Genomic DNA, 26,342 nt, shown 5'->3' with positions numbered 1-26,342 from the left:
CGGGTGCGGGACCTGGCAGCGCTTCCCCGGCCACCTGCAGCCCCGCTGCCCGCCCCGGCCGGCGCGGGGAGCTCCCGGCGCTCTCATGCATCTCCTTTAAAGGCCTTCTGTGCTCGGGCTCGGCCCCGGCCGCTCCGAGCGCCGCAGATGCGGCTGCTCTGCCCCGCGGGAGCCCCGGAGCACGGACAGGGCCGAGTGCGGGCTCCGAGCCGGGCGCCAGCATCTCCCTGCGCTGCTCGGGAGGAGCTCAGGCAGGTAACGATGTCCCGGGAGCGTTCGGGCTGAGGGAGAGCCCGCTCCGGCTTCTCGGGGGGTTCCTGGTGCTACACCAGCCGTGTGTCTCGTTATCTTTTCCATCTGGAACACAGAGATAAGGAGCGGGTGTCTGCTCGTTATCTTTTCCATCTGGAACACAGAGATAAGGAGCGGGTGCCTGTGGGGAAGCCGCAGCCGGCAGGGGCTGCCGCAGCTGTGATGGATTGAGCGCTCTGCAGCCGGGACCGGCCCTCCGGAGCGCTCTGGTGTGATGAGTTTGGGTGATCCCACCCCGAGCCCCTGGGAGGAGTTATCAGCGATAATTCCCGCTGTATAGGTGTGAAACGGGCTGGCTTTGAAAGGTGCCAAGCGCTGCTTTTTACACCTTCACCAGAGCTGAGCGGGCACCGGGTGATGCTGAGCTGGGCCGAGGTTTGGACGCGCACTTCAAGCAGCTCTCTGTCCCCCTAGATCTCTCCTGAATTTCTTGTCCTGGACAAAAAAATCCTCCTTCTGTCCCAAATCTGCAAGTCCATGGGCACCGGGACAGTCCCTTCAACCCTGGGTTGGGAGAGGGACTTTGTGAAATTCCTGCGTCCTTCTCTGATTCTTTAAACACTGTAAAACAGCTTAGATGGGTTCTCCAAGCTCCCTTATGTTTGGAAATGTTTAATATTTGTCTCTCGGGGAGCTCGGGGGCTGTCAGGGACAGAGACTCCAGGTCTGCAGCCTGGAGAGCAGGGGTTGCTGCAAATCCATTCCCCTCCATGAACCTGACCCACACCACAAACCCCAAAATGAGGATTGCCCTGGGGGAAGGAAATGGGGGTGGCAGCAGGGCAGTCCCCCCTCTTGTATTGAATTGAATTTCTTCTTTTCCTCGCTCCTTGCCCGCCCAAACCCCTCAGCCCCCTCCCCAATCCCAGTCGCCCTCCCCACCTCTTTTCCCACAGTTAAGCAGAGCAGCTCGGAGCTCCTGCTGGGTGAGAAAACGCTTTAAAAATACAACATTTAGCGGCGTTCTCCGCCTGCGCCGGCTAATGCGGGTCTCTCCCATAGGTGAGCTCTCCTGGAGCCCGATGAAGCCGCTCGGAGGGAGCTCGGCGGGACAGGGGGAGGAGGAGGAGGGACAGGGACCGGCCCCGGGGCGGCGGCGGCGGCAGCGGCACCGGGCGAGCGGCCGGCCCAGCCCCTCGCCGCGGAGGTACGTGCGCTAAAAACTCCCCCGGAGACGGTGGCGAGGATGGCACAGCCATGGCAGTGCCAGGCAAGGGGCACTGAGCATCCTTGTGGCACGGCGGCTCCTTCTCCTGCTCTCAGGCTCGCCAGGAGGAGAGGGAGAAGCTCTGCTGCAGCCCTTTCCAGAGCCGGGGGGAGAAGTCTGGGGGTCAAACCCTCTCCCAGTTGAGTTCAGACTCTCCCAGTTGGGCTCAAACCCTCTCCCAGCTGGGTTCAAACCCTCTCCCAGTTGGTGCTGGGCTCCAGAGGGCTCTGTGCACACCAACCCCCGTGCCCTGCCCTCCCTGGTGTCCCCCAGCATCACCGAGCAGGGATGCTGCAGAGCTGCCAGACCTCCTGGCACCCAGGACAGGGTTTTGGGGTGATAAACTGTCCCAGTGCTCTTTTAGGGGTGCCTGCCTTGCCCATTGGGTGCTGTGAGGTGGTGCCTGGCTGGGGTCTGGCTGTGTTTGTTGTGGTGCTGGAAGGGACCGGCTCACAGCCGGAGCAAAAAAAAAAAAAAAAAAAAAAAAGAAAAAAAAGGCAAAAAGCCGTGCTGAGTACGGCAGTGGCTGTTGGTGACTCATTGCTGGCTGGAAACGGCCCCGGCGGCGGTAGGAGCAGTGGAGGATGCTCGGGAAGGAGCCAGGTCCGGAGCAGCCCCAGGGGGGAGCAGGGGGGGTGGGATGCTGCCGATGCCTCCTGAGTTCCTCCAGGGCTTAGCCGGGATTCCCTCCGCAGGGAGCAGCAGGCTGAGCTCCCCGGGCTCCCCCCGTCTCCGGATGAAGGTAAGGGCAGCCTGGGATGGGCTCACAAGGGTGGGGTTTCCACCAGCAGCAGGAGGGTTCCCCTGGCCTGGCAGCACCTGCCTGCAACCCCCTGGGACCCCAAGCCCACCCCCATCCCCTGGGTTTGCCTCACCAGCTGTACCCCACCCTCTGCACTGCATCCATTGCCCTCCTCCCCTGCCCTGGCCCAGCTTGGCTCCAGCTCCCTGAGTCCCACAGGGATATTTTGGGGGGTGCCTGGCAGTCCCTTGGCAGCCTGCAGGCTGCAGAAGTGCCAGTGGCAGTTTTGGGGGTCTCTCCTGAGGTGGTGTCAGGCTGGGAGGGGTCCCTGCTGCCCAGCTCCTTTCTGTCCCCAGGCAGGATGAGCAGTGCCCAGGGACAGCCAGGTGGGGATTTGGATTTGGATTTGGCCAGGAGTGAGCAGAGCGTGGAGCAAACCAGCCAGGTGAGATGGAGGGGAGGGGACAGCTGGGGACAGACCCTGCCTGGTACCTCGGGCTCAGGCAGGCCCCAGCCCCTCTGTGCTGCTCCTCTGGGGTGCTGTGCAGAGAGCTTTGCCCCAGCATCCCCTTTGTGCCTCTCAGGAGCCGGGCAGGGCCGGGCAGGAGCAGCCTGTGCACCCTGGGGACAGTGACAGCACTAAAGGAGGTGAGGGTGAGTCCCCATCCCACATCCCAGCTGGGCCCCCTTTGGGGGAGGTTTGGAGTAGCTGGGGATGAGCATGGGAACGTGTTCTGATGGAATTCATCTCCCCTGGTGGGGACATGGGCAAGGGGAGATGGCCTGGGGGGAGCCAGAGCCCCCCTGATGCTGGGGGAAGGATTGGGAGGGTTCCAAAGCATGGGCAGCACCCCCTGCCAGGACAGGAGGGCAGAGGGAGGAGGGAAGGCCCAGGGAAAGCCCTCATGTGTGGTCTCCTGTGGCCCCACTGCCTTCCTGCAGATGCAGAAACCCTGGAGGAGCCGCTGCTGAGCCTCCCCAGTGAGCTCTCAGTGCTGGACAGGCTTGGCTTGCACAGGTAAGAGCAGGGAGCACCTGCATCCCTCAGGGCAGGGGGGTCCCAGGGCACAGCAGGGCTCAGAGATTGGATTTCCCTCCTTTTCCATTGCACAAGAGCTGCTGCCCACACAATGGACACTTGCCTTCCCCCTTCTCAGGGTGGCTGGCACCCCTGGGAGCAGGGCAAGGGCATTTTCAGCCTGCAGCCCTCATCCCTGACAGCAATTCTCTTTCTGCAGGGTGGCTCTGACCGAGCAGGATCTGGAGGTGAGGGCTGCTGGGGGCCCTGGGTGGGCTGGGGAAAGGGGACACCAGGATGGGGACACCGTGCTGGCTCACTGTGCCATGGCTGTGCCCTGCTCCCTCAGGCACCGCAGGGCCCTGGCAGCCACCTCCCAAACCCTTTCCCAGAGATGCTTTTGGCACTTGGAGGCAGCTGCGTTTCCATGAGCGTGTCCTCTGCGTGCCCAGCAATCCCACAGAGTGCTCTGCAGCTGCTGAAGGGCGCCCTTGGCCCGGGAGCCTCGCTAATAAAAATCATTTCCCTGCGAGTGCCAGGGCTGAGTCAGGCTCAGCCACCAGCCAGGACCCAGCGAGGGCGGGCAGGGCTGGCGTCTGCCCGGCTGTGCTCTTGCCAGGAGGGCTCAGGATCGTTATCAGCTGCTGGGGGGCGTTATCAGCTGCATCTCCCTGGGGACTGTCCCCACTTGCAGCAGCCTAAGGGTGCTGGGGCAAGGCAAGGGCTGATTATCTTCACTGCCCTGATGCTGGCATGCTGGGAGGTCTGTCTGTGCCTTGGGGACAGCTGCACGTGGCCCTGGTGGCTTTGCTTCTGCCCCTGTGTCCCACCTGTCACCCTGCAGGCAGCCTTTGCCCACCTGGCCCTGGCTTTTCGCTGCGACGTGTTCACCCTGCAGCAGCGGGTGCAGGTGGAGAGACGGGCACGGGATGCAGCGGAGGAAAACATCCAGGAGGAGCTGGGGCAGTGCCGGGCTGCCCTGGAGGTAGGTGGGCACCAGGGCAGGGGGCTGGCACGTCACCCAGCCCCAGAGGGGTGTGGAGAGCTCACAGTGGCAGCTCCAGCAGCTCCATCCTTCCCCCCACAGAGGCTGGGCCGATCCTGTGCCAGTGCAGGCTGCAAGGAGACGCTGGAGCAGCTGCAGCACAACCTGGCCGTGCTGGCAGCAGCTGTGGAGAGGGCAACCAGTGCTGCAGAGAAGCTGGGGGCTGTGCACCAGGTGTGTCACAGCCCAGTGTGGGAGCGATGGAGGTGCTACAGATGGGCTTGGGGATGGTGAAGCCTCATCCCTGGGCTTGCTGGGGTTTGTTCCTCCTCCTCACAGTTCTTGACCTCACTTTTGTGCTTAGCAGGGTGCAAGGGATCCATCCACCCACCCCTGGGAGTGGGAAGGGGATGCACCTTGGCCAAGGCTTTGCACAGGCACGTGGGGCTTCAAGCAGCTCTCTGTCCCCCTAGATCTCTCCTGAATTTCTTGTCCGGGACAAAAAAATTCTCCTTCTGTCCTAAATCTGCGTGTCCATGGGCACCGGGACAGTCCCTTCACCCTGGGCTGGGAGAGGGACTTTGTGAACTTTCTGCATCCTTCTCTGACTCTTTCAACATTGTAAAACAGCTTAAATGGGTTCTCCAAGCTCGCTTATATTTGGAAATGTTTAATATGTGTCTCTCCCTGGCACTCCCTGTGTACTGGAGCCTTAGGCAGAGCCCTGTTGGTTAGGGCATACAACTGTTAACTATCATGGGATCAAAGCCCATCTGTCCAGTAAATGGAAGGTCCTAGCTCAATGAAAGCACCTAAGTTGCATTTAGGGGATGCAGAGTAATGGCCTGTGGACTTTAGCAGAAACTAAAAGGGTTTTTAACTCTTGTTTAAGGCTTTGAAGACCTTCAGTTTAGGTAATCCTAAATTTCTTAGATAATGGTAAGGATTACAGGGGAGATAGGAAGGACTCCCAGGACGGGGAGGCACTGGCAGAGCTGGCTCCTGTGGAGGTTTAGGAGCCCTGATCCCCATCCTGGCTGGCTGCAGGAGGCCAGGATGAGCCGGGCAGCAGAGGTGATGGTGCAGCACGTGGAGAACCTGAAGCGGCACCACCAGCGGGAGCACGCGGAGCTGGAGGAGATGAAGCGCCTGATCCAGCAGAACTCCCGCAACCGGCAGCTGGCAGAGAGCCAGGGTGAGGTGGGCTCTGCCCCCGGGGCTGGGCATGGCTGGCACACTGCAAACCTGCAGCACTTGGCCCCCAGCCCCTCTTTGGGGCAGTGTGACCCCGCACTGCAGAGCCAGGGGTGCTGTGAGCTGAGGAGTGCTGGGGGGAGCAGCTGATGGGGCAGTGAAGGGAACAGCTGGGGCCACTTGTGAGGGGACACTGGGACAGCAGATCAGTGTGGCAGCAGGTGCTGGTGGCCACAGAGCCATAACCCAGCTGGGAATGCAGGGCAGGGGGGCCCATGCACAAAAAGGACTCTGTTCCTGAGCACCAAACCCCACAGGTGCCACTGTGTCCCCTTCCCTGGGCACCACCTGTGCCAAGCACAGAGCACACGGCCAGGACAGCTTTGTGTGTGTGTGTCTGTCTGTCTGTGCATCAGCCCCATCCTTGTGCTGGGGGATGATGTAAGGCAGCTTCTCTCTGCTCTCAGATGATGTGGAGCCACGGCTGAGACCTCACCCCCTGAAGAGAACTTTCCAGCAGGTAACTGGTCCCAGTTCAGGAGCCACTGCCTGCCCATGCCCTGCTGCCCTCCCTCAACTGACTGTCCCCACACACCCCCTTGTCCCCAAACAATGCCACTGCAGCCAGCTGCTTGCTGCAGGGAAGATCTGCTGGGATGAAGCAGAATGCAGCTTCAGAGAGCTGTTGGTAGGCAGACAGGATGCCCAGCAAGCTGAGGGCTGCCTGTGCAAGAGATCTTGGGCAGATCCTTCTTCCATTGCAGGCTGTTCTTTAGCACCTCCTTGAATCCCACACTGATCCAGAGGCAGGGCAGGGGGTCAGGCAGCCCCAGCAGCAATAATGACAGGCACAAACCTCTTGGCTTTGACCTTCCCTGGCTTTCCAGCTTCCCCTCAGCTCCAGGGGGAGCTGCCAGTGTCCCATGGTGTCCCTTACCCATGCTGGGGAGGTGATGGGGAATGAGGAGGTGAGAAGCAGCCGCACAGAGCTCACCCTCACCCCCTCTGTTTCAGGGGTCTGCCCGCCGCAGGGTCAGCATCGCCGTCATCCCCAAGCAGCTCCTGGTAAGGACGTGTGGGGTGGGGACAGCCAGAGGCCTGGGTGCCACTGGGGCTCTGTGTCCCCAGCCTGGGTGCCACTGGGGCTCTGTGTCCCCACTGATGCTCCCCCCTTGTGTGCCCAGCCAGGTGCCAGCCCTGAGAGCCGAGCAGCCCCAGCAGGTGACCTGGAGCCAGAGGGTGCCCAGCGCTGGCCCAGCACCCCCAGGTAACTGCGCTGGGTGGCTGGGCAGCCCTGGCACAGCTGATCCAGGTGTCCCCATGTGGCACAGCACTGACCCATCCTCTCCCTCCCCAGGAGTGAGCTGGAGCCACAGGGCCAGCACAGCGCCGTGACTGGGAAGCAGGTGGCAGAGGCAGAGGGCAGAGGATCCAGCACAGGGAACGAGGAGCCAGAGCAGCTTGGGCTGACGTGAGCAGCACCCTGGGTGTGCCCAGCATCCCCCCATGGCTGCTGGCCTCTCTGTGCTCCCCAAGTGGCCAAAACTTGGGCAGGGGATGGGGGGTTTAGGGGTGAAAAGCTGGGGTGTTGTTTGGCTGCCTCAGCTCAGCCCCACCAGGGCTCAGTTTTGCCCATGCCCTCCTCAGGCTTGTTCACTTGGGCTTGTAAAAGGTTTGCCAGGGAGTTTTGGGGCTGAGTTAAACATCCTCCTTGTCCCCAGCTGGGGTGGAGGTGGGATTTGCTCTCTCCCACAGATGACAAATGTCCCTGGTCACCTTCTCCCCAGGTCCAAGGGCTCTGCAGAGGAGCTGTGGCGTCCATGGCTCTTCCTCCCACAGCACTACTGGGTTTTCTTCTGGCTGCTTCTGCTGAGCATCGCCTTCCTCCTCCTCGTCCGCATCCTGGAGCTGCAGAGGCTGCAGCCTGCAGCATCACCCAAGGCCTAGCTGGACCAGGGAGGGGGAGCTGAGAGCCATCTCTGCTCCTTCCCCACGTCCCAACACAGCAAACCCCTAGAATAATAAAATGGGAGGAAAAACGGGGGAATTGTAATGGCGGAGCAGGGGCTAGGATCTAAGGCAGGAGCTGTGGTAGGATCTAAGGTAGGGTTGGCATCTCCATGTAGCCATGAAGGGCTCAGGGGGCTGCAGCAGCTCTCACTGATGCCGTGAGTTGCCTGTTCTCAGCACACCAAGGGGTGCAGATGTGCTCCCACACATCCCCTGCGCTGGGGACAGCCCGGTTTGCTTTACAGCCGTGTCCCTCAGTGCCACCACACGCCCTCAGCCCCGGCTGTAATTCACATTATTGCTCCTTTTCTGCTGGGCTGGAAGGCGCAGATCAGCGATCAGCGGCACCACAAGGGCTCACAAACAGAGGGAGCTCTTTCCGACACACACGCCGCGTTTCCGTGTCCGCCCCAGCCTCACACGGGTGGGTTCCACTGCCCCCGGACCCAGCGGCTTTGCGGGGACCAGCCCAGCCCGGCCGAGCTCCATGGTGGGGGTTCAGCTCCGGGATCCCCAGGAAGGGCTCGGAGGGCACGGATGGAGGTGCTCACCCTGCTGGCTGTGGGTGACTCAGGGTGACCGATGTGACCCACGCCCCTGTCCCCGTGTCCCTGAGTCACCGGCACAGCCTCGTGGCGAGCTGTCCCCGTGCGTCACAGCCCCCCTGGCCGTGACACCCGGCCCGGCACCCCGCAAGTGTCCGGCAGCGCCCCGAGGACAACAGACACCCCAAAAAGCGCCGGCCAGCAGCGACATCGGTCACCCCGGGGGCTGCCCAAGGTACCTTCACCCTCTGGGGCCATTCCCACTCGGGAAACGCAACCCCAGAAGTTTCCATGCGAGCTGTGGGGGTCCGGAGCTGGCACTGGGTGGGTCCCCCCAACCCCGCCCCCGGTCCTCCGGTGTCCCCAGCACCCCCCTGGTGTCCCCAGCACCCCCCTGGTGTCCCCAGCGCCCCACGGTGTCCCCAGCACCCTCCTGGCCGGGGCAGCAGCACAGTGGGAAGGGAGTGAAGGGGTTTGCCTTCATCACCGGAGGGCTTGCTTTTTGCTTGCTTGGCGAAAAGTCTGCTTTCTCACCGTAAAATACAAAAAAAAACCCCAGCTGGGGTTGCGCTGTGCCGCCCGTCCCGCTGCCCCGAACCTCCCGGTGCCAACCCTGCAGCGGCACAAAGAGGGGCCCGGGGCCGCCCCTCCCCGGCACCGCCCGGCCCGGTGCCCCCGGCCGCGGGGGAGGGTCGGTCGGGCGGCCGAGGGGAGGGGAAGGCCGAGGAGGGGAGGGCAAAGGAGAGGGAGGAGGGCCGGGCCGGCCGGCAGCTGCTGCTGGCAGACGGAGAGCTCGTTTCCTGCTCGCTATCGCCCGGCTGCGCCCAGCTCCGGTCCCTCCCCACGCCCGGGCCGTGCCTCAGTTTCCCCCCGTGGAGGTGAGTGGAGGGTGAGGATGGGCAGAGCATCCCTGGGCGTGGGGAGGTCGGGGCTCTGCTGCTCCCCGTGTGCCCCCGCTCGGTGCCGGCATCCCCGGTGCCGCTCCCCGCTGCGAGCATCGCTGACAAAACGGGGCTGACAACACCGAGCGGCGATTCTGCCGTGCTGGGCAGGGCTCAGACCCCGAACCAGTGTCCTGCTCGTCCCCGGGACGCTCCGGGGCACGGTAGCGCTTTTTCTCCGGTGCCTCCTCCCCGCAGCCTCTCCCCTGCTCCATCCTCGCTGCTGTTCCCCTCCAGCCCCTGACCTGCGCTGCCCTCGGGACAAAGGGGAAAGAGAGCAGCGCCTGCTCCTCCTCCTCCTCCTCCGGTGATGAGAAGGGTGGGGAAGAGCTTTGCTAAGATCCAGGAGGGATGCTCCGTGCATCATCACGGAGATGTCTCTGCCGCAGATGTGCTTTGGGGTAGAGGAGAAGTACGAAGAGGAAAATGATGTGTGGGGTGTGAAACCTGGCCGTGACCAGACTTCCTCTTTTTACCAAAATTCAGCTGCAAGAGGCAGGTCCTTCCGTGGGCTGATGCTGGGCAGGGGAACAGGCTGAGCAGCACAAATAGGGGGGCAAGTTTGCTTCTCCCCAAGTGTTGTCTGTGCCCAGGCTGTGGTGTGTGGATCCCTGGCAAAACTTAGTGCAGGTTTGTCCCCTCTCCTCAGCCCTTCTCCCCACAGCTCCATGCTGGGCCCTTGCAGAGGGTTAGGGTTAGGGTGTGCTCATGCACCCACAGCCCTGCCTCACACCACAGGAGCTGACAGGGATTTTTTTCCCTCCCTCCGAGGATTAAAACCCACCCAAACCAAGGCAGGGGTGGTCTCCCTGCCCAGTCCCACGCCTGGGATATTTCTCCTTAGCACAATAATGTTTGTAAGAGCTCCCAGTGCCTTCACCCCTTCCTGACACCCTCCCAGCTCAGCTGGTAGTTAAAAGCAAGGGCTTTGGCAAGCTGTGGGGTGGTCACAAGAAACCCTCCATCCTGCCCCTGGCCTTTCACTGGAGGGGCTCTCCTGGGGTCCAGCCCAGCTCAGGAGGTTTGGGTCCCAAATCCAGGACAGCCCATCTGTGCTGGGAGCTGGATCCCAAACTTGGGACAGCCCATCCATGCTGGGACCTGGATCCCAAACCCAGGACAGCCCTGTCCATGCTGGGACCTGGATCCCAAACCCAGGACAACCCATCCACACTGGGAGCCAGCACAGCAGCAGCAGCATTGAGGCAATCTGCTGAAAATCCTCCCAGCTTCCATCAGCTCTGGAGCTGTGTCCTTTCCCAATGTATTTCCATGTGCCTGGCAGCCACGTGAGCTCCCAAGCACTTTCCCCACCCTGTCCCAAGGGGCTGCTGCTCCTGGCAGGGCCAGAGGGAGACCCTGACCCGCAGGGTGGGATGGGGGTCCCTGCTCCAGGGGTGCTCCCCATGTCCAGAGCCGGGTGAAGTCCCCACAGACACTTCTGCAGCCAACCACAGCTGACATGAGATGAGTCAGGGCTGGCTGCAGCCCCCCCTCCTCCCCCTGCTTGCAGGAACAGCGTGAAGGGAAGAAATGCAAGAGGCTTTGATGGCAGGAGCAGAGCACAGGCTGTGCCCTCCTCCCCTGCCGCCAGCCTTTGTGGGCTCAAAGCTGGGGTTTTGTATCCAGCCCGCAGGAACTGAGCTTTCCTAGGAGTTTCTGACCTTGCCTGCAGTTGTGGAGGGGGTTTGAGCGTGCCAGAGCGCTGGCAGGATAATCCTTTCTGTAGGAAACCGTGTAACACAAGGCTTGTTGTTCTGCCTCCCCTGAGCCTGCCTGCCAAGGCGTAGGGGCTGCAGAGCTTTCCCAGGCACCAAGTGCCCCTGGCACCGTGGCCAGGGGGACTCAAGGCCGGGATGGGCTTTTCCCAGAGCCAGGGGCTGCTGGAGATGCTCCCTGGGGTTGATGTGTGGTGACCTTGGCAGGTGCCAGTGCAGGGACTGGAGCTGCTGGAGGACAACCCATCTGCACAGGGCACTGCTGCAGTAGCACAAGGATGGGTGAGAGCACTGCAAACTCTCTGGGGAATTTCTCAGCGCTGCCTCAGTTTCCCCAGGCTCATCCTGTCTCACTAGCAGCACCCAGGGGAAGAGCAGAAATCTGTCCTCAGGCTTGTCAGGAATGCACAGGCCGTGTCCCCTGTCCCTGCCACTCTGCTGTGTGCCAGCCCCCGCCGGGTGCCTTCCTGTCTGCCCAGGAAGGAAGGGGTTAACGTGCCCGGATTTCCTGAGCGCGATGCTGGAAGGGAAGGTGACCTGCAGAAGGGAATGGAGGGAAGGTGACCTGCAGAACTGCTTTGCAAGGCACGTTCTGGTGTCGGGAAAGCCCGGAGTGAGGCTGAACCAGAAATCCAGCTAGAATTCGGCCTTTCCGGACAAAATTTAAGTTCTTAAGTAACTCCTTCCTCCTGCGGGCTGCCTGATTTATTCATGACATCCTTGCCCACTGCAGAGTGGCCCCGGGCGCTGCCACGTGCCCAGGATGGCGCTCAGGGCGAGAGGGCAAAGAGCTGCGGGTCAAAGGTGGAGCTCTGCCTCTTGCCGAGCTTTTCCTGCACATCCTCCTTGGCAGCACCGTGTGTGTGCTGGGCTGGGGGAACCTTCACAGCCCTGGGCTTGGCCACAGTGGCTGGAAAAGGCAAAATTTTGCTTTTGGTGTTCGGGCTGGCAAGACAGAGGGCAGAGGACGGTGGTCAGGGCAGTGCTGGGAGTGGGAGAGAGATGCAAGAACAGGTACCCTGGGAGATGCCAGGGGGTTTTGGGAGGGAATGTGCCGCATCCCTCCTCCCACAGCTTCTGTGGCATGATGGGGCTGCTTGTAGGGTGATTTGACTTTTATTTGATTTTCTCACCGGTGCTTCCTCTGTGCTAATCTGCTCCCACCCTCTCCAGGAGTGGTGGAAGGGGAGGTGGGGGAAAAGGTCACCCCATTCCAGCCCCAGCCCCAGGGCTGCTCCTGCTGCTTTCTGCAGCAGCTGTGGGGCTGATTCCTGAAGCCAGGAGCTCCCTCCCATCCCCCCGGAGTGAAGGCAGGGCTGTGGAGGAAGGAAGTGGTATCTTTGCTCCAAAACAGCTCCCTCTGCTCTTGGCTCTTGCAGGTATCCGCTGCATGGAGGAAGCCGCTCACTGCAGCCCCTGCCTGCCCCGTCCCCTGCCCTGAGGCCACCGTGGCACTCTGGGTGCGGTGACAAGGTGACACCGTGGCTCTCTGGGTGCAGCATCCGGGGACAGTTCCATCACCAAGTGCCAGTTTTGACAGTGCCATCACCACCCAACAGCACCTGCAGCTGGCAATCCTGGCACTGAGACACCAGGTGTGGCATGGGATGTGTTTGGGGTGGGGATGCAGGAGGGTCCCCTCCCTGCTGACCTCTGCTGTCCCTCTGCCAGGCCTCTGGGTGACACGGGATGAGTGTGCCAGCCGAGGAGCCGGGCAACCCTGCCCATGCCATCTTTGAGAGGTTCCTGAGAGCCGGGCAGTGCCAGGAGGTGCTGGGCTCCTTCCTGGAGCTGTGCCAGCAGCTGGGCGTGCAGGGCACGGGGCTGCAGCTCTACCACGGCCTCAAGGCTGCCCTCAACTACTGGAATGCCAAGGCCCTGTGGAGCAAGCTGGATAAGAAAGCTGGGCACAAGGACTACGACCAGGGCACAGCCTGTGCTGGCACCAAGGTAAGCGGGGTGTGGGATGGGGGGTTTGGGTCTCTCTGTGCCCACTGTCCTTGTCTGGGGTGAGAACATCCCCTGGGACACTCTGGCTCTCATCCCAGGAGGATGCAGGATGTGCCAGGCGGGAGGTTGATGGAGTTTAATGGGACAGGATGTTAATTAGCACTGCCAGCTCCCCATGGCACGGTGCCACCTTAGTGCCACCCAGCCAGCAGCGTGCTTCCGCCTCCCAGCTGCTCTCACTGGGGACATCCCATGGCAGGGCTGAGGGAGCTGACAAGGCCTTTCTGGGAGATAGGAGCATCCCAAGTAGGGGATATCTGTTCCCTGTCCCACAGATGATGGCTCATTGCTGTGCCCCATTGTCCCAGCCCTGTGCAGAAGCTCTCAGCAGACCAAACCCAACCAGGGCTGCACAGAGCTGCACCTTATCTCACCCCATGCTTTAATTGCTGCCATTGCCCTGGGTGAAGGCAAGGTCCAGGGGGTGGGGGGCACCCCACTTTGCAGGGACAATCAGGGGAATCCTGAGGAGGGCCAGATCCTGACCCAGCAGGTGGGGAGGTGCTGCCTTTGGGTCACCCAAACCCTGTTTTGGGGCTGCCCACTCCTTCACTGGCCATGCTGGGGTTCACCCACACCCTGATTTGGGCTGCCCACCCCCTCACTGGCCGTGCTGTGCTGGCATTCATCCACACCCTATTTTGGGGCTGCCCACCCCTTTCAATGGCAGTGCCTCGTGGGGTTCACCCAAACCCTGTTTTGGGGGTTCACCCATAACCGTTTTTGGGTTGCCCACCTCCTTCACTGGCTATGCCGTGCTGGCGTTCACCCACACCCTCTTTTGGGGGTTCACCCAAACCCTGTTTAAGGCTTCTCACCCCTTTCACTGGCCATGCTGTGCTGGGGTTCACCCAAACCCTGTTTTGGGGGTTCACCCACACCCTGTTTTGTGCTGCCCACCCCTCACTGCCCGTGCCGTGCCCTGCAGTGCCTGGTGGTGGGCGCTGGCCCCTGCGGGCTGCGGGCAGCCATCGAGCTGGCTCTGCTGGGAGCCCGCGTGGTGCTGCTGGAGAAGCGCGACTCCTTCTCCCGCAACAACGTCCTGCACCTCTGGCCCTTCACCATCCACGACCTGCGCGCGCTCGGCGCCAAGAAGTTCTACGGGCGCTTCTGCACGGGCACGCTGGACCACATCAGTGAGTGTGGGGGGCACCAGGCTGCATGTGGGGGGTCCCAGCAGTCAGGGGTGCAGCCCTGAGGGTCTCCCTCCCCTCCCAGGTATCCGGCAGCTGCAGCTGATCCTGCTGAAGGTGGCTTTGCTGCTGGGGGTGGAGGTGCACATCAATGTGAGGTTTGAGGACCTTGTTCCCCCCAAGGGAAAGGCAGGTATGTGACTCTGCAGGGTGGGTGGCCACTCTGAGCCCCCCAGTTGCCCTGCTGTGCCTTTTTGGGGTGAATGAGATGCAGCCCTTTGTCTGTGGACGCTGATGACCACCCCTCTCCCTGCAGGTGGCTGGCAGGCCGTGCTGCAGCCCAGCTCCTCTCCCCTCAGCCACTACGAGTTCGACGTCCTCATCTCAGCTGGCGGTGGCAAATTTGTCCCTGAAGGTGACCACGGGTGTCCCTGCAGCCCCGGGAGCAATGTGGGGGGCTGGGTGGGGGCTCACACCTCTGCCCTCCTGCAGGGTTCAAGAGGAAGGAGACGCGTGGGAAGTTGGCCATTGGCATCACCACCAACTTCATCAACCGCCACAGCCGGGCCGAGGTGGAGGTGGCTGAGATCAGCGGCGTGGCCCGAATCTACAACCAGAAGTTCTTCCAGAACCTCTACAACAAAACGGGTCAGTGGTCCCATGGTCCCAACCTCCACATGTGGGGTGTTGGGGGCTCCTGACCCTCCTGAGGGAGCTGGAGGCTCAGCCCCACGATGTCCCCAGTAATGGGGTGCGTGGCCCCACGTGGTACCCCATTGCAGGGGACATTTGGTGTCTGAGCCAGTGCTGGGACACCCCATGGCCCTGGCTCAGCCCCTTCCCTATCACCAGGCATCGACCTGGAGAACATCGTGTACTACAAGGATGACACTCACTATTTCGTCATGACGGCCAAGAAGCAAAGCCTGCTCACGAAGGGGGTCATCCTTCAGGTGAGGAGGGCAGGATGTGGCCCTGGGATCCCGCAGCACTGGGCAGCTTGAAAGTGGGATGCAAATTGTGGATGCTGGTTTTACTGCACACCTCTGGAGTGGTAGGGGCTGCAGCAGCTGTTGCCTGTGCCACAGGAAAAATCCTTCCAGGATACTGAGAGCGCAGTGGCACAGCTGCAGCCTGGAGCTGGGTGCTCCCAGGCTGAGGGACCAACATCACCTCCCTCATCCCACTCAGCTTCACCCCATCCCCGCAGGACAAAGCAGACATTGAGAGCCTCCTGGCCCCAGACAACGTGAACAGGGATGCCCTCCTTAGCTATGCCAAAGAAGCTGCCAACTTCTCCACCAACTACTGCCTGCCCGAACTGGAGTTTGCCCTCAACCACCGGGACCTGCCGGACGTTGACATGTTCGACTTCACGTGCATGACGCGCTCGGAGAACGCGGCGCTGGTGCGGGAGCACAACGGGAGCCGAGTGCTCCTGGGGCTGGTGGGCGACTGCCTGGTGGAGGTGAGAGCCTCCCCTGCAGCCCCCCTCACGCCCCCATTTCCCTCTCCCTGCGTTTCTCTCTCCTTGCATTGTTTGCAATGTATTTCCCCTCCCTAAGTGCTTCTCATCCCAGCTGCCCAGTGCACTCCATCCTTGGGCAGACTCCCAGCAGTAGTTTTGGGGAGGTTATCCCCTTCTCCATCCCCAGAGGAGATTTGGGGTTCGTTCAGGCTGGAGGAGCAGCCCAGCCCCTCCCCAATGGAGCTGTGCTGGCTGGGGAGCAGATGGTGACGGCCACCCCTCCTGTCCGTGCGCGTCCTGCCGCCGCTCCCTCTTTCATCCCTGGCCAAGCCTGGCAGCTCCCAGCTCCTCCCAGCTGCCCAGACCAGCCATGCAACTCCAGTTCCATGGAGTTATTCCATGTTCCAGCTCTGCTTTTCCCTTTGCAGCCCTTCTGGCCGCTGGGCACCGGCGTGGCCAGGGGTTTCCTCGCTGCCTTTGACGCGGCGTGGATGGTGCGGCGCTGGGCGGCGGGGACACCTCCTCTGGAGGTGCTGGCTGAGAGGTGAGTGTAGTGTCCCCATCCCTCTGGGCTGGCTCTGGAGCACGGCAGGGTGGCAGCAGTGACGCCAGCCCTGTCCCCTGCACCCAGGGAGAGCATCTACCAGCGCCTCTCGCAGACATCCCCGGACAACACCCACAAGAACGTCAGCCAGTACAGCATCGACCCGGCCACGCGCTACCCCAACATCAACCTGCAGGCCATCAAAGCCAGCCAGGTACCTGGCCAGGTCCTGCCATGGGACAGCCAGCCAGCCCAGCCTCCCTGGCTGTCAGGGTGGCACTAATTTACCCAGTGCCCTGTCCCCAAAGGGTGTGAGACTGAAGCTATTAGCCCACAGGACATTGAATGCATTATGGAAGGTGGAGGGTTCTGGAGGGTTTGGGGGGGATGTCCAGGTGTCCCACCTCCCTGCGTGGTGTCATTGGCTCTGTACAGGTTGTGACCCACCACATGTCCCCATTGGCAGGTCAGGGACCTCTACCTGGTGGGCATGGTGGAGGTGGACCACCATGGGAAGAGGAAGAGTGACGCCAGGCTCAGCACCGGTAGGAGCAACCACTCCTGCCCCATCCCTCCCAGCAGCCCATGCCCACGTGGCCACTGCCCTGATTTTCCTCCACATCCTTGTTTCTTTCTCCCTGGCCTGTCCTGGTGACACCAATGAGTTCTATCCCCTCTGCTTGTGGCCCATGTGGGGACCCTGCTGCCTTATGGGAAGGAGGCTGTGCCCCTCCAGGCTGCCCAGATGATGAAATATTGACAGATGCTTTCCCAACATAGTTATTGAGACTTGTGGGGGGACAGGGGATGTCTCAGGTTGCTCCCATGGTATCCCTTTCCCCTTAAAGCACGGAGTCTAAGGCGGGAGGTGGACTGGGGGGATGTCCCCTGTCTGTGCCTCCCCAGTGGCCCCTGGAGCTGTGTGTGAAGAGCTGCTGAGCTGGTGCCAGGCCAGCACGGCTGGATACCCCGGCGTGGCCGTGACCAACTTCAGCACCTCCTGGACCAGTGGCTTGGCCCTCTGTGCCCTCATCCACCGCTTCCGCCCCGACCTGGTGTGAGTGCCCGGAGCCCCCAGGACCCTCCACCCTGCAGGGCCCACCCTGATGCAGCCATGTCTCCCCACAGGGACTTTGACTCCGTGGACCCCCAGGATGCCATTCAGACCCACCAGATGTTGCTGGACGTAGCAGAGCAGGAGCTGGGCATCCAGCCTGTCCTCTCCAGTGCTGAGATGGCCACCCTGACAGAGCCTGACTGCCTGGACCTCATCACCTACCTCAGCCACTTCTACCAAATTTTTGGGACCTCTCCAGGTGCGAAATTTTGGGGGGATTTTTCTCATTTTGAGCTGCACTGGGGCTGGCTGGGTCCCACAAAAATGGCCATGTCCTGTGCAGAGGCGGAGGTCAGCAAGAAGCCACTGTCTCCCCCTGGCACACGAGGGGCCATCCTCTTCCTCAGCAAGCTGCAGAAGAGCCGGAACCTGGCACACAAACGTAGCCAGGTGAGGGACCCCCACCCAGACCCTCCTGGCACACCAAACCCACCACATCCCCACCCCAACCACCCCTGTGGGTTTGCAGGACGGTGCCCAGAAGGACAGCGAGGCCAAGAGGAGCCGCAGGGACGCTGAGGTGGGGCTGCCCCAGGGGGGCTCTGCTGGGTGCAGCTGGCCTGGGGGGACAGTGGGGGGCTGACCCTGCCCTTGGGTCACTTGTAGCTGGACACGGGGCTGGATGGAGACACTCCGGACAGTGCCCACGAGCTGCCACACGCCACCGGCATGGAGCCAGGGCAGGTTGGTCCTTGTGTCCCCTTGGGATGGAGGCTCCAGCTCAGGGCAGGGGGGCACCGGGAGGGCACCGGTGGCTGGCAGGGCCGAGCCAAGGGCTGGCACAGAGCTGCACAAGCAAACGCCCACAGGTTCCCAGCTCCTCCCTGCCTCTTTCCTGACCCAACTGGTTTTCCAGAGCCGAGGCTTGCCGCTCCCTCAGCCATCCCAGCAGCCGGCGCTGAGAGAGGGGCACAGCCCTGCCCTGCGCCCCCATGGCTGCTGGCACGGCCACGGGGCACGGTGGGTGCCAGGCCCCCGGTGCCAGCCCCGCCTGTGCTGTGCCCCCGCAGCCGCCGAGGGACAGGACAGGGGAGAACAGCGACGCCTGCTACTTCTGCGGGCGCCGTGTGTACATCGTGGAGCGAGCCAGCGCCGAGGGACGCTTCTTCCACCGCGGCTGCTTCCAGTGCCGGCGCTGCGGGGCCACGCTGCGCCTGGGCGACTACGCCTTCGACGAGGAGGATGGTGAGGCAGCTCCTGGGGACGGGGGATGCTTGGGGAGCGGCTTCTCCACCTCGCAGGTTGTCATGAGTTCACCCCCCATCCCCTCCCTCCCAGGTAATTTTTACTGCTCGCTGCACTACCCCCATCCAGCCAGCATGGACCTGCCCCGGGATGAGGCTTCGGCGCTGCCCGATGGGGTAAATCACCCTGAATCCCTGGAGGTGCTGGGGGAAAGGCAGAATGTTGAGGGGGGTGGCTGGGTGTGGCCCTGTGCTGCATCGCCCCTTGCTCTGGCTCTGCTGCAGGATGCTGATGCTGCTGCCCACGCGCCCTCTGATGCTGGAACGTCGTGTGTGTCCCCCATGGAGTGGGCACCCAGCCCTCTGCAGCCCACTCCAGCAGCCCCACAGGCTGGGGAAGAGCCTGGGGACGCTGAGGACACTGCAGATGCTGGTGACACGGAGGAGGAGCAGGAGCTGCTGGCACAGCCTGGGGAGGATGTGAGGGAAGAGGAGGTTCCCAGAGCGGAGCCCCAAGGAGCAAAAGAGGAGGGTGAGGAGAGTGGGGGCAGGAGGAAGATCACCCTCACACCGCTGGAGAAGCTCAGTCTGTCCACGCTGAACCTCACCAGTGAAGCTGAGCCCGAGCCTCCACTGAAGCCAGCCCGTCTGAGGCTCCCAGCAGCACCCGAGGCCCTCCCTGCCCTGCGGCAGGGACAAGGCGCCTGGAAGGAGGAGGAGGAGGAGGAGGAGAAAATTGACATGGAGAAAGGTAGGTGGTACAAACTGGAGTCTCCAGGTGAGCAGAGCTCTCAGTCCCTGCAGGACCCTGCTGTATCCCACGTCTTGCTCATGAGGAACCAGCCTGAAACAGCTTTTTCTTGGGCAGATTTGGAGGACAGTGACAGCGAGGAGGGGGAGGAAGAGGAGGAGAAAGAGGAGGAGGACAAAGGCCTTGGCATCGTGAAAGACTTGGTGAGGATTTTCCCCAGGTGATGGTAGCTGGGGCTCTTGCTCCTCTCACAGAAGTCTGGCTCAGCTGTGGCTGTCAAGGCAGGAGGTGCCTGCTGCAGGGACTGACCCCCCTGCCCATGCCACCGTCCTTTCACAGTACCCAGACCCCCGGGAAGAGGAGAAATTCCCCACCTGGAAGCGCACCTTGGCCCGCCGGACCAGGGAGTCCCAGATGAAGAGGTTCTGCAGAGCCCAGGTAACCCCAGAGGGGACAGCCACGTCCCCAGCTTGGCACTGCACCCTGTCCCCTCTGTCCTGCTGCTGCTGGCAGGTGCTGGCCTGCAGGGGAGTGCTGCCCTTCCCTCACAGGCCATCCAGAGGCGGCTGGAGGAGATCGAGGTGACGTTCCGGGAGCTGGAGCAGCAGGGCACCAAGCTGGAGAAGCTGCTCCGGGATGAGAATGGTAAAGCCAGGGTGGGCAGAGCACTGTGACCCTGCAGGGGGGGTCTGCACCCTGCTGACCATCCCCTGTCCTGCAGACAGCCTGGCTGACCAGCACACACAGTGGACAAACCAGCTGCTGTACCTGGTACAGAAGAAGAACAACCTGATGAGCGAGGAGTCGGACCTCATGATCGCGTGAGGCTTGGGGGATGCTCCCTGGCGGGTGTGGGGGCTCAGCTCACCCCAATCCCCTGCAAATTCAGTGCCCAGCACACCCTCTTCCTCCCCACAGGGTGCAGGAGTTGAAGCTGGAGGAGCAGCAGTGCCAGCTCGACGAGAAGCTCCGGAGCTACATGAACAAGGAGGGTGAGTGCCATCACTCCTTTTGCACGGTGCAGGGAGCAGGTCAGGGCTTGTGGCCTTCCCAGCTCTACTCCGGCCCCCTGCACCCACAGATGCCCTGAAGACGCCTGAGGATGAGAAGGCTGAGCAGGAGATCCTGAAGCAGCTGGTGGAGGTGGTGAACAAGCGGAACATCCTCATCCAGCTGCAGGAGGAGAAGCGGCTCAGTGAGCTCCGCGCTTGACCCGCACGGCCCCGGGGCCACCAGTGCTCCCTGGGGACCAGCAGAGTGTGAGTGAGTGAGTCCTGGGCTGGGCACCACCCTGAGCTACCTCTGGAGGTGGCGATGCCCCAGGTGCCAGCAGCTGCCACAGCAAATCCAGCTCCCTGCTTGCCAAAGTCTGTCACGGAGGGACCAGAGCCGCTGGAGGATGCCCATGTGAGGAGACACCGAGCAGCACTCAGCCCTGGGGTGCTGAGAGGGTGTTCCTGTGCATGGCTGGAGTGCCTTTGCCTTGTGCTGGCTGGAAAACTCTCAGGGGACTGCAAAAGGGGGCTGTGGTGGCTCCCAGCAGCAAGGAGGTGACTGGCCACCAGAGACAGATGCCATATGTGCACCTTCAGGAATGATCCCTCAAAGCCACCCTGGGACATCCTTCCCAGCTGAGGGCATCCATCCCAGTCTGGACTGTCCATCTCAAGGGACATCTGCCTGTACAAACTGGGACCAGTGACAGACAGACTGGGCTGCTCTGCACCACTGCTTTTGGATGCCACGTCCATGCTGTCCCCAGCTGCTGCAGGAAACCAAGGTCAGAACTCTACCACGAGCCCCTTGGGCCAGGGAAGGGCTTTTTGTGCTGGAATTCCTATGGGAATTGTGCTCAGGGCCAACACTAACACCGAGGACAAGGGACACCAGTGGCGGTGCCCTCCTTGCCCCTTTGGGGTTTCTTCTGCCTGGCAGTGCCATACTGGCCTTTGCACAGACCTCAGATGACCCTGCAGTCCCTGGCTGTTGCCTTTGAGGCCAAATGGTGCTCATGGCAGCCCAGATGTGTTGGGATGGGGGTCTCAGGTTCCTCTCTTAGCCCTCACCCTGTGCTCAGCCCTCATCCTGCCACTTCCCTCAGCACCTCCTCCAGCCCTCCCTGTGCTTGTACCAGCCCTAAAATCCTGCTGCAAACCCCTTCCCTTCAAATAAAGCCCCCCTGATCAGGTGCCAAAAGTTAAAATATTGCCTTTATTTTCCATCAGTTAGGACTGGTTGCCAGAACAGCCACCAGTGTAAACTTTGAGGCCACCCCAGGCAAGGGGAGCCTCAGTGCCTCAAGCCTTCCAGCCAGGCCAGTGGGTCCCTCCGTGTACAAAATAGTGTATTTAAAAAGACAGCAATAAAAATCTGCCTCCATTGTGGTTCTCACAGGGGTCAATGCAATAAATCCACCCCAAAAACCTTAATTTCCCCCAGAGGCAGGTGCCAAACCTGCACTACTGCATTGGCTGCAGTGCTGCTGGCCTAAGACCCGAAGTCAGCTAAAAACAAGGATGAAAAAGGGGACATGGTGTGGCCAAGGGGACACTGTGGGACACCCAGAGCCCCAGCTCAGCCCTCACTGGGACGCTCCTGCAGGGCCCTCAGCATCATCCACATCTGGTCCTCGGTGCCGTGCAGCATCTTCACCTCCATGGTGTGAAACAGGTGGAGACCGGTGGCGAGGACGAGGACGCCGAGGGCGAGGAAGGCCAGCAGGCAGAAGGAGAGCTTGGGGAAGGGCTGCTCTGCGCCCAGCCCGGCCAGAGTGGCCAGGGCAGCTGCGGCCTGGAGCAGCAGCAGCAGCAGGGCCAGCACGGCCATCCTGCCCGAGGAGTAGCGCTGCTGCCGCGCCGCCTGCAGCCCCGCGCCCACCTCTGCCCGCGCCTCTGCCACCACATCTGCCAGGGCTGGGTCTGTGGGGACAGGGCCATCAGCAGGGTGGGACTCCATATACCAGCCCTAGACCCTCCCCATATCCTTCTCCCCATCCCCACTGCTCTGCAGCCCTCCACAAGGGGCAACATCCCCAAAGAGCTCCGTCCAACCCCGCCAGTCCATCCACCAGCCCCCCGGCACAGAGTGGATGCTGGCAGCACCTCCCCGACTCACCAGGTGTGCCAAGGGTGGCACCTGCAGGCTGCCCCTGCCTCTGGATGTGCAGTGTTGCCATCACAGCTTCATGGTCTGAGAAGGGGATGTCCGTGCCTGGGGCTCGCCCCGTCGTGGTCTTCAGCTCTTCACACTTGACCGTGAAGCTGGAGATGGCCTGGGTGAGGGGACAAGGGGGTCACAGCAGTGCCTCCCCCCAGCACTCCCAGCTGGTGGGCAGACACCCCTGTTACCTTGTAGAGGATGTAGTCAATGCGGATGCCCAGTGGGAAGGGCAGCAGCTCTGACTTGTCAGTGAAGCAGTTGTCAGGGACAAGGGTGCAGCCGTTCTTACAGCCCTGAGATAGAAGCCTGGGTGAGTTGGGGGCTCTTGGTGTGCCCTGGGACCCCTCTGAGCCCCTGAGCTCACCTCAAAGCGCATGGCCTCAGCAAAGGCGTCCTGCAGCCCCGTCCAGCCACGCAGCAGCCGGATGCCCACATCTTCAGGGTGCATGTTCAGGTCCCCTCCCAGCAGCACCACATCTGCTGCCTTTGAGGTGTGTCTGTGGGGACAGGGGTGGCTGTCCTTCCCTGCCCTGCCTGGCCCCCACTGGAGTGACTGGGACCTGCCCAGTGCTCCTCCACCTTATTCCTGACTGGCACTGGTGCAATGGGAGCTCTCTGCAGTGCAAGCCCCAGGGAGAGGGGTGACCACACGTGTCCTGGAGGCCTGCAGGGGACACCCCACAGCTGCTCACCTGATGAACTGAGCCAGCTCCCAGGCCTGCACCAGCCGGTGGGGCAGGTAGGCGTCCTTGTCCCGGCAGTACTCGGCGTGCAGCTGAAGAGAGAGGGAAAGCAAAGGGGCAAAGGGGCTCTGACTCCTGCCCTGCTCTCTGCAAACCCACCCAGCCCCTCCAAACAGTCCCTGCCAACACCTCTGTCTTTATGTCACCCCCACTGGGTGAGCCTGGAGCTCACCTCAGTGCAAATCCAGGTTATGGGACCTTGCCCTCTGCCCTGAGCAATATTTTATTAAATCAGTGCATATAACAGGGCAGAGGGTGGAGAGCAGGGTTAAAGCAGGGGAACAGTAAAACAGGGGTATGGCCACTCATTGCCCTCCTCCCCACTGTTCCCCCCATGCTGGGTTCCTCCCTGGACTGCTCACATGGGTGACGTAGACATTGAAGATGATCCCTGAGATCTTCATAACAACGAGACCGACGGACTTGCCGCAGAACCAGTCCCCGTGCTGGAGCTGCCCAAGGGGAGGAGGAACAGGTCAGGGCTACTGAGGCTCTGTGGGGATGGACACCATGGTGCCACATGCCCCCCAAGCCCACCTACCATGTAAGGGTACCCGTTCAGTGAGTACTGATAGAGGAGCGTGTCCAGGATGGGGAACCTGGAGAAGACGCAGAGGCCGCTGCCGATCACCCCGCTGTGGGAGGGAGAAAGCACAGTGAGGAGATGTGGCTCCCAAAACCTCTGCCTCGCCCTAACCCTGGGCCAGGAGGACTCCCTGGGTGCCTGGATCCATGTGTGCTCCTGTGAGCACCCCCCTGCCCAGGCATGGGGTCTCCCACAGCTACAGGAGGTGACCTAAAGGACCTGCAGTGGTCTCTGCAAGTGGCAAACCCCGAGGACATGGCACAGCCTTGCACTGCCCCCCAGACTGAGCTTGCCCTTCTCACCTGCGGAAGTAATGGGAGAAGGGATAAGAGCCCGCTAGTTTTGCCTTCAGCTCACTGTAGTCCTGCTCGCTCCACACCTGGAGGACAGAGGGACGGGCTGAGAACAGCCATGGCCACCTCCCAGGCTGGGAAGGGGACACAAACTGCCCTCACCTCCTGCAGCAGCACCAGGTCGAAGCCCTCCTGGCGCAGCGTGTCCCCGATGAGCCGCACGCGCTGCTGCCGCCGCTTGCTCAGGTAGCGGATGGCCCTGCCACAGAGGGGTGACAGTCAAAGCCTGCTGGGGACAGGGCCAGGGGGCTCCTGGGGACCATTGTGACCCAAAATGAGGGAGAGAAACAGGGCTGCAGTGCCAGCAGAAGCAGAATGCACATGGGAAGGATGGAAGGACATGGGGACAAGATGTAGGGAGGCTGTTTGGGGACAGCTTCTCCTGCCTGCAGGATTGAGGCAGCTCATCCTTGCTTGGGGTGCAAATGTGGGGTTTTTCTGGGGCTAACAAGCACAGAAGGGACAGGAGGCAATACCCAGCCAAGCACCTCATGATCCTCTGGGGCTGGGAGTGTGGTGTGAGCCCAAAATGAAGGGGACACGAAGGTGACCCCAAGGTGGGACCCCTCCCCATCTCCCCCCACACAGCCTGGCAAAGTCGGGACTCACCAGCAGTTGAGGTTGAAGATCCGGAGGCGCAGGGTGGGCTCTCCCTCCATGGCTTGTCGGGGGTCTGTGGGGGTCAGTGGGCAGTGCCAGGCACAGGGGGCACCTGCAGGGAGCGGGTAGGAGTGGCAGCCCCCAGGAGCCAGGGCAGGCTGCAGGACAGAGCCAAGGAGCCAGGCTGGGAAGGCGGAAGGGCTGAGCCAGGGCAAAGGCCAGGAAGGAAGGAAAAGTGCTCGGGGTACTCCAGGCCATTCACCTTTCCTGCACACAAGGATCACTCCAAACCCTAAAGTGACCCTGTACAGGGATCCATGTACCCAAACCGCCCGTGTCACCCTACACCCAGTGGCTGGGTGGGCCAGGGGTGGGCTACAGGGCTCAACCCCTCTGCCTTTCAGCGAGTTGTGTTCCAGGATGGACTTTTATCCTGGTTTCAAAGTGGGGCTGCGAGGCACGGCCATGGGGCACCGTCACACACCTCCCCGTCGGGAAACCCACGGATCCTTTCCGGGACCCCCAACCCCGGCGGAGCCAGCGGCTCCCGAGCAGCCCCAGCTCTCCGCCAGCTCCGCTTCCCCCCTGCCTGACCCCGTGCGATTGTCCCAGTTTCCGGTTTAGGAGCTAAAAAGAGCAGCCCCGGAGCTGCGGGATGCCGGTGCGGGCAGCCAGGCTCTGCCTGCCCCGGCGGGATCATCCCGTTCCTGAGCCGCGCTAATTAACGCTGGCGGCTTCCACCGAGCCTGAGCGCCCGGGGGCGGCCCCAGATCCCCGAGGGACGGGAGCGGGACAGCGGCAACAGGTGGAGCGGGAAAACGGGAGCGGGGAAACGGGAGAGAGGGGAAACAGGAGAGCCAGGAAAGGGGAGAGGGGGGACGGGAGCGGGAAAACGGGAGAGCGGAACAGGAGGAGCGGCGCCGCAGGATGAGCGGGGGCGGCAGGGGGGTAACCGGAGGAGCGGAGCAAAGGGAGGATCGGAACTGCAGGAGCAGCGGGGCCGGGAGCGGCGGAGCAACAGGCGGAGAGGGACTGGGAGCAGCGGGGTCGGGAGCAACGGAACCGGGAGCGTCGGGACCGGGAGCAGCGGGATCGGGAGCAGCGGGGCCGGGGGAAGCGGGATCGGGGGGAGTGAGACCGGGGGTAGCGGAACCGGGAGCAGCGGGGCCGGGGGGAGCGGGGCCGGGGGAAGCGGGACCTGGAGCAGCGATCGGCGGGGCCGGGAGCGGCGGGGCAGGGGGAAGCCGGACCGGGAGCGGACCTGCGGCGGGCCGGGAGCGGCGCGGGGCCGCGGGACTACGCGTCCCGGCAGGCAGCGGAGCGGGGCGGAAGGGGCAGGACCGGGGCCGGAGCCCGGGGCCGAGGGGGGGTGAATGGGGCCGAGAAGGGCGGAGGGAACCCCCGGCGGGTGTGGTGGGTGTAACGGGGTGTGATGGGTGTAACGGGGCGCGCCGGGCGTGCGGGGGGATAGCGGGGTGCGGGAGAAATAGCGAGGTGTGAGAGGGATAATGGAGAAAGCGGGCAGTGGTGGAACGCGTGTGTGTCCCCGAGTGTAGGATGGGATGTGAGTACCGACACCGCGAGCAGCGCTTGGAGGGATGGTGGGACACACCAACCCCTCTGTCACCCTGCGACCCCACAAAAGTTGTTCCTGACCCCAGGGAATCCTCTGCTATGGCCAACCCAACTTTCCCCAAGCAAACCCCGCAGTGATGCCAACTAGAGCAAAACACAGCTGGATGTGCCATCCTGGTACCCAGAATTGGGGTACCCAGCGTTACCCAGCCAAGGGGTTATATGGGACATGGCCGCTCTCATAGTCCTATGAAATAAAATATGAACTTCAGAACTGCTTGAGCCAACCCATGAACAAATAATTTTAATGTTTTTTGGTTTTTTTTCAGCAGACCGTAGTTTTCTCGGAGCTCCACAGTCTCCTCTCTTTGAAGTTGGACAGATACAGTAAACACAACAAATATATGATACAACCCATCACAGCTGGATTAAAAAAAAATACACAAA

The 26,342-nt window shown here is 62.1% G+C and overlaps 3 protein-coding genes across 10 annotated transcripts; 2 read left to right on the top strand and 1 right to left on the bottom strand.

Annotated features, from left to right (window-relative positions):
* Positions 1-462: 462 nt before the first annotated feature.
* LOC135458268 (inositol 1,4,5-triphosphate receptor associated 2-like) lies at positions 463-7,385 on the top strand. The gene is made up of 15 exons (XM_064733336.1): positions 463-687; positions 1,315-1,459; positions 2,215-2,261; positions 2,618-2,706; positions 2,846-2,915; positions 3,204-3,279; positions 3,500-3,527; positions 4,124-4,264; positions 4,367-4,498; positions 5,312-5,459; positions 5,926-5,978; positions 6,473-6,523; positions 6,647-6,725; positions 6,816-6,929; positions 7,246-7,385. The coding sequence occupies exons 2-14, from the start codon at positions 1,335-1,337 to the stop codon at positions 6,851-6,853; spliced, it is 1,077 nt and encodes a 358-aa protein (XP_064589406.1). The 5' UTR covers positions 463-687; positions 1,315-1,334; the 3' UTR covers positions 6,854-6,929; positions 7,246-7,385.
* A 32-nt stretch (positions 7,386-7,417) lies between these two features.
* On the top strand, positions 7,418-21,067 carry MICAL1 (microtubule associated monooxygenase, calponin and LIM domain containing 1). Of its 3 annotated transcripts, none has more exons than XM_064733322.1 (26): positions 7,418-8,248; positions 12,052-12,267; positions 12,344-12,622; positions 13,611-13,818; positions 13,901-14,008; positions 14,132-14,230; positions 14,308-14,463; positions 14,668-14,768; positions 15,026-15,283; positions 15,712-15,827; positions 15,915-16,041; positions 16,294-16,372; positions 16,734-16,884; positions 16,956-17,143; positions 17,228-17,334; positions 17,414-17,464; positions 17,551-17,628; positions 17,955-18,129; positions 18,223-18,305; positions 18,414-18,879; positions 18,997-19,082; positions 19,219-19,317; positions 19,431-19,524; positions 19,601-19,700; positions 19,798-19,871; positions 19,961-21,067. In XM_064733322.1, exons 3-26 carry the CDS (start codon positions 12,362-12,364, stop codon positions 20,089-20,091), a joined length of 3,396 nt encoding a protein of 1,131 aa, XP_064589392.1. In that variant the 5' UTR covers positions 7,418-8,248; positions 12,052-12,267; positions 12,344-12,361; the 3' UTR covers positions 20,092-21,067. The 3 variants fall into 3 exon arrangements, with proteins under 3 accessions (XP_064589392.1, XP_064589391.1, XP_064589393.1); XM_064733321.1 differs by having other exon boundaries at positions 7,418-8,891; XM_064733323.1 differs by lacking the exon at positions 17,551-17,628 and having other exon boundaries at positions 7,418-8,891.
* Positions 21,063-25,643, bottom strand: SMPD2 (sphingomyelin phosphodiesterase 2). Of its 6 annotated transcripts, none has more exons than XM_064733330.1 (11): positions 25,582-25,643; positions 24,330-24,432; positions 23,823-23,919; positions 23,670-23,746; positions 23,323-23,416; positions 23,144-23,233; positions 22,731-22,813; positions 22,403-22,535; positions 22,227-22,331; positions 21,994-22,150; positions 21,063-21,797 (listed from the first exon to the last, which is right to left on the bottom strand). In XM_064733330.1, exons 2-11 carry the CDS (start codon positions 24,377-24,379, stop codon positions 21,454-21,456), a joined length of 1,230 nt encoding a protein of 409 aa, XP_064589400.1. In that variant the 5' UTR covers positions 24,380-24,432; positions 25,582-25,643; the 3' UTR covers positions 21,063-21,453. The 6 variants fall into 6 exon arrangements, with proteins under 6 accessions (XP_064589400.1, XP_064589405.1, XP_064589404.1 ...); XM_064733335.1 differs by having other exon boundaries at positions 21,069-21,797; positions 24,330-24,393; positions 25,582-25,632; XM_064733334.1 differs by having other exon boundaries at positions 21,069-21,797; positions 24,330-24,393; positions 25,519-25,612.
* Between the last annotated feature and the right edge of the window lie 699 nt (positions 25,644-26,342).

This window comes from Zonotrichia leucophrys, chromosome 26 (genome assembly GCF_028769735.1).
Source record: "Zonotrichia leucophrys gambelii isolate GWCS_2022_RI chromosome 26, RI_Zleu_2.0, whole genome shotgun sequence".
In the NCBI taxonomy this organism is placed as follows: Eukaryota; Metazoa; Chordata; class Aves; order Passeriformes; family Passerellidae; genus Zonotrichia; species Zonotrichia leucophrys.
The sequence above is the reverse complement of the archived record's forward strand: the minus strand, read 5'-3'. Positions and strand labels throughout refer to the sequence as shown.

Coding starts and splice junctions, on each gene's coding strand:
- SMPD2 (XM_064733330.1), bottom strand. CDS start 24,379: ATGGAGGGAGAGCCCACCCTGCGCCTCCGGATCTTCAACCTCAACTGC. Junction 22,151..22,226: donor TTGACTACATCCTCTACAAG/GTAACAGGGGTG, acceptor CCCCTCACCCAG/GCCATCTCCAGCTTCACGGT. Junction 21,798..21,993: donor TGCCACCCTTGGCACACCTG/GTGAGTCGGGGA, acceptor CTGTCCCCACAG/ACCCAGCCCTGGCAGATGTG.
- LOC135458268 (XM_064733336.1), top strand. CDS start 1,335: ATGAAGCCGCTCGGAGGGAGCTCGGCGGGACAGGGGGAGGAGGAGGAG. Junction 3,280..3,499: donor GACAGGCTTGGCTTGCACAG/GTAAGAGCAGGG, acceptor CTCTTTCTGCAG/GGTGGCTCTGACCGAGCAGG. Junction 6,524..6,646: donor TCATCCCCAAGCAGCTCCTG/GTAAGGACGTGT, acceptor GTGCCCAGCCAG/GTGCCAGCCCTGAGAGCCGA.
- MICAL1 (XM_064733322.1), top strand. CDS start 12,362: ATGAGTGTGCCAGCCGAGGAGCCGGGCAACCCTGCCCATGCCATCTTT. Junction 14,769..15,025: donor CGAAGGGGGTCATCCTTCAG/GTGAGGAGGGCA, acceptor CCATCCCCGCAG/GACAAAGCAGACATTGAGAG. Junction 19,701..19,797: donor GAGTCGGACCTCATGATCGC/GTGAGGCTTGGG, acceptor TCCTCCCCACAG/GGTGCAGGAGTTGAAGCTGG.